The 12,686-nt window shown below is 39.4% G+C and overlaps 1 protein-coding gene across 1 annotated transcript in view; it reads left to right on the top strand.

The window, feature by feature from the left end:
* The window catches only part of LOC115136513 (AT-rich interactive domain-containing protein 5B-like), a 63,097-nt gene that overhangs the window by 13,864 nt on the left and 36,547 nt on the right, over nucleotides 1–12,686 (top strand). The window contains exon 4 of the mRNA XM_065023141.1: nucleotides 5,059–5,289. Coding sequence (XP_064879213.1) covers nucleotides 5,059–5,289 — 231 coding nt within the window. The remainder of the gene's footprint in view (nucleotides 1–5,058; nucleotides 5,290–12,686) is intronic.

Here is a 12,686-nt window from a genome sequence, read left to right as displayed (position 1 = left end):
CAGAGCCATTAATCTCTCTGGATGAATAAAACAAAGAACAAGGTGCAATGTTGAGGCCTGTTTACCACAGACAATAGCTATTGACTGTCAGTTCTGTAAAATCTCTGTTTCTGCTTGTCTAAGTCGACTTTCTTGTTCCTACCAGTAATACCTCGCTGGTATATACAATTATGGGTCTCATGTTTGGAGTATGATTGTGGCGATGCAGGGTTGAAGCTATAATTTGGTTCAGGCTTAAAAGACCTCTGAAACATTGGGACGCTGCCTTGTTTGTAACCGCCATAGTCTTTGATAGTCAAAGGAACCAATTTGGCACAAGGAGCTCTGAATAATTTTATCATGTATTACAGAGCCTATTAAATGCAAACTTTTCAATCTAGCAATCAATAACACAGACAGCTTACACTGGCCCCATGCCAATGACATTAGAGCTGCTAGCGCTTGTTGCTAGGGAGCAGAGCCCGCTTAGGGGAAGGAATGTTTAATGTAATAGAATCACATAAATCAACTCAGGGAAAGTGCTCTTGTTTTTTTCTAAACCATTTGAAATGGGGGTATGTTTTTGAAAATGTCGTTTATTGCAATTTTTCAATGCAAACTGTGAGAACATCTGGAACCAAATTAAGAAGTGTTCTGTACGCATATAGCTGGCCTAAATTCTTGCGCAGCACACTTGAATAAATTGAGGTGAAAATGATATAAACATTTCTTTTTTGTTTCGGGACATCCTCCCCTCCCTCCCCTCCCCCAATCCCCCCAAAAAATAGAACAGAAAGAGGCACTTTAGTGCCATTAGATAATTAAGAACAGGAACCAACTTGCAGAGAGAGCAGCCCTCTGCTGTCCTTCCTTCATACAGTTTTAATAGAACATTTCCTCTGGGCGTTTGTGCCCTTTTGTGAGAATACCATTCCCTTTGAAGGCTTTACAGATATGCCTTGTGAATATAACGGCGACTAATAGTTATCTTAAGGCTGATCTAAACCAGGAAATGTTTTGATGCAACTGATATTATGGGTTGTTGTGAAGAGGCGAGTCAATACTTGATTGGAGCCCATTGAATCATGGTGGCTACATTATGCGTCATGAATATGAAGGGATAAAAGAAAATCTCCCTAGGGAGGAGAAGCTAGTCGTTACTGAAATATGATTGTCTTTTTGCATTCCGTCCAATATTTATTACTGGCAGATGCCATGCTTTTTTGGTTCAATAAAGACAAACAGCTTGAGAGCCAGCCTGCATATAGCTCTCTGTGTCACGTCCTTTTTATGAAAACCGTAGATGCTGCAGGAAAGAGAGGCGGATGAATCAGAGAGGTGTTATACATTATGAAAGGAGTCTTGGGTAAATGGAAACAGGGCAACCTCTGAAATCAATACAGAGCTGAACAGCAAAAAAAGGCAGTGGATGGGGAGAGAATACAAAATAGTCTCCTTGTCCAGTTTCCCTAGTTTATTCCCTGTACTTTGATAAGCTTTACATTTTGTTTTGATATCCGTGCGGTACCTACTGTAAGAACAGATATCAATGTGTCGCTATTGGCTCATAAGACTAGGCTCCAGTAAATTCCTTGTCTGGTTAGATGATGTGGAAATGTTGACAACAGCAAATTTCAGCCGAGTGAGTGATTTAGGACTTAGTGACTGAAAGATAGTATGAGAATAATGTTTTTCAGCATTTTTGCCTCAGTGAACAGAACTTCACTCACGGTGTTTGAAATAGTTTTTCCCCCTGGTGTAAAGATTTTAAGCTTGTTTGAAATGTAAGCCATACAACACCAATTTCGTTAATACATTGGGCTGTTACCTAGAATAAAACATTTTCTTGGAGTTTGTGTTGGAAAATAGATGTTCCTTTATTCTTCATCATGTAATCTCTGTTGAAGGAAACCCAGAAGTAGGTTTGAAAGGGTTGCTAGCATTGACCGGAGAAGTGGAAAGCAAAAAAGCTCTCATTGCCTATGGTTGTTCAGAGTAATGGTGATGCAGGAAGCAGCAGTATTATAAATAGTAGGCCTATATCCCAGAATCACCGACCTTGACCTTGAGTTGTCTTGGAATTGGAGTTCTGTACTTGCTTATGCAGGCACTATAATCCATCTGCTGTATAATTACGGTTGAATAGCATATTTTGTAATACACTCTTATATGTCCTCGGTTATGAATAATAATGAACCGTCTTGAATGGTTATGATGACATCCTGTCACATTGTATTTATGCTGATGATACAGACCCTGTTGTGTATGTTAGCTTTGAGATGACTTGACGATGCATTAAAAAAATATATATACATACATACATATATACACACACACGTTACATGGTAGTTTAATCATCACAGAAGGGCCTCTAGGTCCTACACTAAAGGCTGCTTGTCAAAACCAGCTGCTTTAGTAAAGAGAGAGAAAGAGAAACTGGCATAATGTTGTTTCTCTCAGTCTTTCAACTCTCTAGTGACAGAGCTAAGGCCCCAGCCAATTCAAATTTATATGTAAAGATCCTTTATTTGAAAAGATCAGATTTGATGAACAAAGGGACATTAAGTGTGTACATACCATTCCATTCCATTATATACCATTACATTATTTACCATTACATTATATACCATTATATTACATTATGTACCATTACATTGCATTACACACACACACTCTCTTGCACACACCACACATTTTCTTCTTCAATCTTCGTCGGTACCTAAAATGAATTTCCTTTCAAAATCCTATTTTCCCCTAAACATAACCCTTACCCTAACCTTAACCCAAACCATAAACATAACTCCTAACCCTAACCCTAAACCTAACCCCTAAGCTTACAATAGCCTCTGTCCTGATGGGGACATGGGAGAATTTCTCTTGTTTTACTATCTTTGTGGGGACTTTTGGGAATTTTAGGTCCCCACAATGTTAGAAGAACCAAAACACACACACACACACTTAGTCCTACTATACAGTAAATCCCCCATGGCTTCTTCCCCAAATTGAATATAATCAAAAGAATGCTGGGAGGGCCCTCAGGAGATTGCCAGGTTCCATAGTTGGCTAGTTCAAATAGAATCCTTGACATTTGGAAACAAACCATGTGCCACCAAGCAGTAATTGCATACGACCACAGAAACACACATCTGTGCTGTGTGTGTTTGAGGATGGGGGCTTTCATTGCCTGCCCTTTGAAGTATTATTAATGTGTAGTTATCTGGCTCTGTTGTCTGTGAAAGGTACCTGTATTGGACTATGGTATCTAATAGGGCTGGGCTGTGGACACCAAATTGGAGCAAGGTGTGCCACCAATCCTTGTTCAATAGAAATGCAAATTTTATATTCAGATCATATTTCATATAAATTATTATCATCAACAGTCAATAATATTGATAGCTATGATGAATTATTCTCCATATCGCCCAGAACCTAGTTCAGGTACTTCATATTAAAAGTCTCATTGTTATATTGTGGAATGTTTGAGTAGGTGCTACTATAGAATGCCTACATTCAAAACCTCATTATGGATTACACCTCTGGCTGGATATTAGCGAAGAAATGCCATCCAGGGATTATTCAACATATTCAGTCTATACTTATACTGTATGCAGAGTGAAAGAGAGGAGTAGGGAGAGAGAGGATGGTCAAATAGTGTTTAATTTCTATGTGTGTAAGGTTTCCATTGTACTGGTCTACCAATTTGACCAACTCAACCTTACTCTTCTGTACGAAGGTTGCATACATGGTGGATTTTTATGCTTAGATGGACAAAGGGGTATATGTTATTCTTTCAAGGCTAACAGTACTTGTTTGGGCTCAATACTAGTATATTTCACCACTATAAAATATATTGTTTTTCCTGTCACACAATTGCATGATATGCTTATAGATTGGGATGGCAGGTAGCCTAGCGGTTAGAGCATTGGACCTGTAACTTAAACGTTGCACGATCAAATCCCCGAGCTGACAAGGTAAAAATCTGTCATTCTGCCCCTGAACAAGGCAGTTAACCCACTGTTCCTAGGCCGTCATTGAAAATAAGAATTTGTTCTTAACTGACTTGTCTAGTTAAATGAAGGTAAAATAAATATGAGGCTATAGGATCTGTGTACTGCAGTGTAGTGTAGTGACGAAAGCATATAAGAAGCTATTATCTGATGATAGCACCAGCAGTAAACAAAGGAGTTAGCATATTTCAACCCTGCAGGCGCTACACAAAACGCTGAAATAAAATATAAAACATGCATTACCTTTGACGAGCTTCTTTTGTTGGCACTCCAATATGTCCCATAAACATCACAATTGGTCCTTTTGTTCGATTAATTCTGTCCATATATATCCAAAATGTCCATTTATAAAGCACGTTTGATCCAGAAAAAAACAGCTTACAAAAAACGCAACGTCACTACAGAATATTTCAAAAGTTGCCTATAAACTTTGCCAAAATATTTCAAACTACTTTTGTAATACAACTTTGGGTATTTTTAAATGTTAATAATCGATCTAATTGTAGACGGGGCAATCTGTGTTCAATACAGGAATGAAAACAAACCAGCGCCACTTTTCACGTCTTGCGCAACTCACAAAAATGTACCCAGTTTCTAGTTGGCCTACTTCTTCATTGCACAAAGGAATAACCTCAACCAAATTCCAAAGACTGGTGACATCCAGTGGAAGCGGTAGGAAATGATTACAGGTTCCAAAGAAATATCCATGGGCAAGGACAACTCAGAGAGAGGGAAAAAAATTTAAATTAGGCACGCTATTTATCCAAAAGTGAAAATTCTGCCCCCTAGCCCCAAGAGGTGTTAAGGGGCATTTCTTACATGGTTGTTTTCCTAAAGTGAGAAATCCTGGGAAAACTGCTGCTTGAATTTACTTATAAGTTGCTTATTAACACCTGCATATCTAGATGTGAAGATATTTTAGTTGTCTTGACATTTGCCTCTGCTATTATCAAGTCGTACTCATTCCCGTATTGAAGTGAAATGTGTCATTATCAGGGGTTGGGGGTGGGTTTAAACTATATTTGTTTGGAACTAGGGCTGACTGTTTGTTTGAAATATTGTTTTGCTCCAGGCCAGGAAGATGACGGCAGGAAGGTTCTGGTGCTGAGCTATCCCCAGTACTGCCGTTACCGCTCTGTCCTGGCCCGGCTCAGAGAGCAGCCGTCGGCCCTGCTGACGAACCACACCGTGCTGGCTCTGGGCGGCATCGCCTCACTACACAGCACAACACGCATCCTCTACTGCAGGGACACCTTCGAACACCCCACCCTGCTGCAGAACGAGAGTGTCTGCGACGAGTTCGGTAAGTCCCAAAATGCTAGGGTGCAGGAAGCACCTGTTCCGCTTTAAAAGGTTTTCTCCAATTTTGCGCCGACTGAACACCGCACAGGGTTGAGGTCACTTCCACTTTGATTCAAGTCACTTCGAGGGATGGATTGAATTGAAAGTCTCTATGTGACCTTGAATTGAAATTCCCTATGTGGACCTGAGATGATTCAGTTCACTTCCAAAACGGACTCAATTGAAATGGAACTGACCCCAACACTGCAAAACACACCATACTGATGAGTATCATCTGTCCTTAAGATAGTCTTTGTTTAAAGGCCCAGTGCAGCCCAGTGATTTTCCTATGTTATATATATATTTCCACAGTATGAGATTGGAATAAGCCTGTGAAATTGTGAAAATTATAATAATGACCTTTTAGTGTGAGAGCGGTTTGAAAAGACCTACTGAAATTTCAGCCTGTTTTGGTGGGATGGAGTTTTGGCCTCCCTAGTGACATCATCAGGCGGTAAATTATTTATAGGTCGTTCAATAACACGTCACAATATGGCGCAGAGCGTTTGATTTGCCTGCAGGGAGAACCCCAGCTTCACTAAAACCATTGACAACTGCGTGCCATTTTTAAGGATATAAAAAAATAAGTGAACTATTTGGTTGTAATATCATCAGCTCTTGAAGAGAATAGTCAGAACTACACAGTTCTGATTATTCTAGGAAAAACAATTGCGCACATTTAGCTCTATCATCTCTCAATATTGGCCACCATTAATTTGATATTTGTGTAATATAAATTCAAAGTGAACTATACCTGTCAAGTGTGAGTGATTTAGGTTAATTTCCTATCCTTTGTGGGTTCTGCCTGTCAAGCAGCATAAGGGCGCATTTTCCGATGTACTGTTAGCTGGTAATGTTTACTTTGCAAGCTACCGGTAGAAACTTTGCACAGTTAGCTAAACATAGTGGTAAGTCAGGGCCTCCCGGGTGGCGCAGTGGTCTAAGGCACTGCATCGCAGTGCTAGCTGTGCCACCAGAGACTCTAGGTTCGAGCCTAGGCTCTGTCGCAGCCGGCCGTGACCGGGAGGTCCATGGGGTGACGCACAAGTGGCCTAGCGTCGTCCGGGTTAGGGAGGGTTTGGCCGGAAGGGATATCCTTGTCTCGTTGCACACTAGCGACTCCTGTGGTGGGCCGGGCACAGTGCGCGCTGTGCTTGAGAAATTGATCTTTGCTAAAAAGCTGCTTTTGTTTCTTTTTCACCATTTTGATTTAAAACAATCACAGTAACGTACATAATTGATTTGATATTGAGATAAAAACGGCTGGCTTTAACCCATTTTTTTTTATAGCTTAACTCTTTGGACCTTTTGAATTATAGCTTAACTCACCGTAATTGTGGAACAGGTAAAAAAAAATGGAGAGATTGTCTGTGTGGTAATTTAATTTTAAAAGAAAAATGAGGAGGTGAGGGGAAACTGTTTTATGCGTAGGAAAATCTGGTATGAATGAATAGCAAGCTCACATTCTCCTGCTGCTCATACTGTTGGCTCATTGTGCCAGCACATGTAAGTGTCACACCGCATTCAGGCACAAGTCTTTTTCACTCTCTGACTGAAGTGTCATTACGTAAACACCACTTCTTTCAGTACACCACATTAATATGTGTTTCATTCGTGTTAGGAAACATTAAATTCACCCATGTTTAATCCAGATTTGTATTAGGTCAAGTGCCAGGGGCAGTGAATAATGGGCCGTTGTTAAAGCTAGAAGTGACTGGAAACGATTGTATTTATGCTTTTCCAATGCTAATCCTGACCTTTAACATTGGCCAAGTCTTTTTCTAGCATTGCCCATTTAACAGACGTTCTTTTTTTATTCAAGTGAATTGACAGCCACCTCACGGTGTGTGGACAGAATGTCATTTGTGTCACTGCAGAACTACTGGAACACTGCTAATAATTAAAATGCTGCTATCTAGAGAGGACCAAGGAGTGCCACTGTCATTTAGAGAACGTTAAGGGTTTATTTTGGTTTGGTTACTCAAGGCCCGTGTAATAGCAGGGCAGCTTGACATGATGTCACTTAGTATCATGTACTTACTTCCTATTTCCATATTCATCTAGCCTCATTTCTACCAAACTGTGGAGAGGATGATGACAATGTGACTATTGCATATTATTATCATATTTTCTGTGAACATACTCTTCTGTACAACCACACAGATATGACGGAAGAAAAATGAGTCATTACATAACATAGTCTACAAAGAAAGGTTTGAAGAAATGTTAGCGTTCCAAGACATTTCCTCTGGGAGATAGTTAGAGGCAGTAAGATTAACTTTGCTCTGTGGTAATCATACTAAAATTGTAATTCTGTGGTTGGAATATGCTGTGAGAGAACATGTTGTCTTGAACATTGGTATAATTACATGCCTGGCAACAGTGGAACCATGCTTTGAGAATATTGTGAGACAAGTTCTTCTTATTTTCCTGCGACAAAGTAATAATGTTGCTTACCCTCCTCGCCCCCACCTCTGAGAAACATAATACCCATTGCTTAAATAAACAGTGTTTTGAAAGCTGATGAGGTACTTATGTTTGAGGTGAAACTACAGGCTCATTCGTTCGTTTAGTCTTTTATTCAAACTGCTATGTCTGGGAAGGAGATAAAATCTATATGTTTTTGTGCAAAAACTGTTGTTATTGTTTGCCTGTTTCAAATGTTTCCGCTCAGATTTTGGGGTTTTATGTTTATTAAAGTGGAACATTTTCTGGAATCCATCTGAATCCTTTTAGTAATCCTCGGGGGGGAAAGATTTATTGCTGGATATTAATGCTACCCAGATGCATAGATCCTAAAGAGATTCTATTTTTATCGTATTGTGAATTGAAGGGCACTCGCTCTGGAGTGTAAACTTTGTAAATGTTCCTGTAAAAGCACTGTAGCATGGCCAGGATGAGAGCAGAATATAAACACACTGATAAAGGAGTGATTTCCTTTGTGTGCCTGTGTCACTCCCCTCCACTGAATCCCAGTAGAGCTGGAGATTGCCTAAGACAGGCCCATGTTTATCCTGCTAAACTGTTAACATGTGCTCCCCTATAGATTGGAAGAATTCCTGCTCTGAAACCTTTCTTCCAAAGCTAAAATCAGGCTATATAGCTGCCACTGTTTTAATGTATTTGGGTAATCATAGAGATGTAATTTTCTTATCTTTCTGAACCTCCCATCAATTCGGAACTGTGTTAATCATGGTCATGCATTTTTTATCATCCATATGCCATATCATGAAACATTAAGGATTAAGGATTTAAGCATGTGAAAAAAAATGTTTTCATGTTAAGAAGAACCTCACATTGGTACTGAATTAAAAGCATTTTCAGTCCACTGATAGCATGACTGTGTGGTGAAGCATAATATCCCTTGTTTTGTATCCTAATCAGAAACAAGCTTCCCAGATGCACATTACTACAGGCCTTTTGTCTGTACATTATTACAGGACTTTTGTCTGTACATTAAACAGCCTGGAGAGGTATGATTTATCTGGACAGAGAGAGTAAGGAGAGGACTTTCACAGGCTCTTGAAGTCGCTTAATTCCTACACAACACATCGTATAGAGGTTGTGCAGTAGTATGCTGGGGCCTGGAGTCAATGAGTCATGAGGGATGATATTACACACCCTTGAAGTTTGTATTTTAAATGGGAAGTTTGAGTGAAAATAAGGCCACATGCAAAAATGGATGAACTTCCCCTTTAAGTGCGTTGTGTGGGCAGTCTTTTGCTCCTATCATATTTGCAGGTAGAGGAATGTTGGTATTTTTGAACATCGTTTATGAGTATCGTAAATAGCATCACTCTTACTAACACTACTTCCTCATCACGGTACAATGAAGAAGGAAGGCATCTGTGTTATTCAGCGAGGGAAACATCTCACTATCTCTCAGTGGAATAAATTACCCTACAAACAGACAATAGGTAGTGGAAAAGCATGCCCTGACCTATTTGAAATGAGTATACATTTATTATTTATCACCACCACAGTTTAATGCTCAAAGATTTTACATGACAAAGTCGTCACAATAGCTCTTTGGTTAACTCAATCCCATCAAATGTAACTGGAGCGTAATCTATTGGAATGCATTATGGTTTATTGATGTATGGGTGTGTTTATTCATGCATTCATTTATTTATAGGTCGCTGTGATTTCTCCTTTCCCGGTAATGAATAGCATAAGTCTTGAGCTCCTCCACTGCTGGGTAGTTATATATGAAACAGATTCTTTGATTTTTAAAAGCCCCAGCCAGACCCATTTCGTTTTTGTTTCACTCTGTCAATATCAATAATCTGGAAACGTTTGAAGGTTAGCCCGTTTTTAGCAAATCCCACATTACGTAATTTTGTCTGTTTTACATTCGCTCTCACAGAAAGACATGCCGTATTTGGGACAGCCCCTCTGTGTGTTGTTAGGCTTGACTTTCATCCTTAAAAGGGATTTTCTTCTCTCTAAACAATAGCCATTTAGTGACACTGCCAACTCATAGGCACAAGGCGAATCTGAACTCCACTGTATGTAAACTGCTCAGATATATATTTTTAGAACATGACACTATTAATGTATTTGTTTGATATTTTCCTCCTTTTTGACAACAGAGCAACACTTGTATCTTTCTTAATGGGCCAGGACAGAGGAGATGTATGGTGGGGTGGGGACAGAGCATTTGGTGTGTTCAAATCACACACTGTGACTGGATCTAAATGGAGCACGGGGATGTTGTCAGGTTTTTTCAAGGTCAGAGTTCAGATCATTCTTTACTCTGCTTGTCAGCTTGGTTGTGGTTTAAAGCTGGCAGAGTTTGGAGAATGATGTCTGTTAATGAGTCCCAATGGCACGCTGCAAAGATCATGAGTGTATCACATGAGGAGGAAAGTGGACAGCGAGAATGAAAGGCAGAGGGAAAAATTGTGTGTTTAAGTAAAATTCTGATTTATATATGCATAATTTTAAAAGAGCAGGATTAAAGAATGCTCGTTGAACTGTACGTTTAAGTTAAATGTATGGTATTGTACATGTGAGAATGGTATAGAGGCAATTTAATGCTTGAGTGTACTTTGAGTGTATTAGTGTACACTCAAGCACTGCTACTTTATGAGTTTGCTCAGCATAATCACACACATTCACACCCTCTAACACACTCCACCCAATGAAAATGATTTCATAATCCTCACCATAATAAATGTCTTTGAACAGTTTAATTGGCTCTTCCTGGAATCACTCCGTTTCACTTCATTTGATCTGATGAAAGAGTAATGTTCCCTTCCCAAGGGGTGCATACACAACACTGCACAAATAAAGCTGCAGTGGCAAATGACAGCAATAATAAACAAGGCAAATTCATACGCACTTCTGATAATTTTAGCTCAAATTGCTTTTGTTTATTAGCTAATCATGTTAATTAGCGGATCTTGTTTAAAGTGAATTTCATATTTATTCCAGGAGGATGAAAGACCATGGTTATTCGGTAAAAGTGAGGTATCAGAGGGTTGTTGGGTAAGATGTGACACAAATATTCTTTTCACACAAAATTTTAAAATGACATACAGTAGACACTGCCATCTAAGAAGGTATTTTGAGCCTTTGTGACTTGGAAAGTGGGTCTACACGAAGACATGTAGTATATGTAAAGCTGAAACAGAGGGACAGAGACATGGACAACAAAAAAGAGTATTGGTCTTTGCAGGGGAACATAATAAACCTTAGGGCCATTATTAAACAACATCCAGATATTGCAGACGTGTCTTCAGCTGTATCAGGAGCTTCGAGGGCTGTTAACTTTAACTCTGTGGTTAAATAAAATAAAGATGTTTTATTGTCACACACTGGATAGGTGCAGTGAAATGTGTGGTTTTACAGGGTATCCCAACCAGATGGAATAGTAGTGGATATAAAGGAAGTGTGTATGCCCTCTTAAAAGGAAAGGTTCACCCATTTTGAATGTTATATAATTTTTGGGCATCTCCGAGTGATGTTCTACACTCTTAGAAAAAAGGGTGCTATCTAGAACCCAAATTGGTTCTTTGGCTGCACCCCTAGGAGAACCCTTTGAAAAACCATTTTTGGTTCAAGGTAGAACCCTTTTGGGTTCCTTGAAGATCCCTTTCTACAAAGGGTTCTACATGGAACCAAAAGGATTCTACCTGAAACCAAAAAAAGGTTCTACCTGGAACCAAAAAAGGGTCCTCCTATGGGGACAGCCGAAGTAACCCTTTTGGAGCTCTTTTTTCTAAGAGTGTATCGAGCTCTTGCTGAGTTCTTGCTGTTCATGCAGGCAGAAATACAGTCGGTATGACGTAGCATTGTGTAAAAGATGCTCTCACTACACTGGAAGTTAATAGGAAGATTACTTTTAGATCGCAAAAATATCTATCATACAGGTCAGATTTCAATACTGTCTGATGTCATCATTCTCTCGAATAAGCCATTGATCATATATATATATAGATATATATATATATATATATATATATATAGATTTAGATATTCCTACCTCGAGATATGTGTAATTTAACAGAGGGTGAACCAGATGTGTCCTCTTCAATCCAGGGTGCATTGCATGGTGCTGTTGCAAACGTCAGACTCCAATGCGAAGCACACAATCTGCAGGTTGAACATGGTGAGATTGTAAACTCCTAAATTGATAGTGCAGTTTGTTTAGGTGATTTTACAGCTAACTAGCTACTTCACATGCTGATATTGACTTTCGTATTATTGTGTGTAGCTACGTTTGCTAGCTAGCCAGCCAACTTCACACTCCCAGTTGGTATTAGATAGAAAGTCACGGCTCAGGCCGCCTGTGGGGAAAACAACCTGTAAACCTAGGTTTCCCTCAGTGGCTCACAGCAAAAACGTAACCTTTTTCAAACGCAATTTTCTTGTTGTCTGCTTTTAGTCAATTACAAAACTACATTGAAGAAAAGTACAACATGTCTAAAGATGACTTTAGACATGCCAAGATAAGGCAAAGCAGTGCGACACAAACAACAACACAGAGTTACACATGTATTAAACAAGCGTACCGTTAATAACACAATAGGGAAAAAAAGAAAGTCTATATACAGTGTGTGCAAATGGCGTGAGGAGGTAAGGCAATAAATAGGCCATAGTAGCGAAGTAATTACAATTTAGCAAATTAACACTGGAGTGATAGATGAGCAGATGGTGATGTGCAAGTACAAATACTGGTGTGCAAAGGAGCAGAAAAGTAAATAAAAACAATATGGGGATGAGGAAGTTAGATTGGGTGGGCTATTTACAGATGGGCTATGTACAGCTGCAGCGATCGGTTAGCTGCACAGATAGCTGATGTTTAAAGTTAGTGAGGGAACTCACTAACTACTGTATAACTCTCCAGCTTCAACG

This window comes from Oncorhynchus nerka, linkage group LG10, assembly GCF_034236695.1.
Source record: "Oncorhynchus nerka isolate Pitt River linkage group LG10, Oner_Uvic_2.0, whole genome shotgun sequence".
In the NCBI taxonomy this organism is placed as follows: Eukaryota; Metazoa; Chordata; class Actinopteri; order Salmoniformes; family Salmonidae; genus Oncorhynchus; species Oncorhynchus nerka.
Note: the sequence above shows the minus strand (reverse complement) of the source record. Positions and strands in the feature narration are given on the sequence as shown.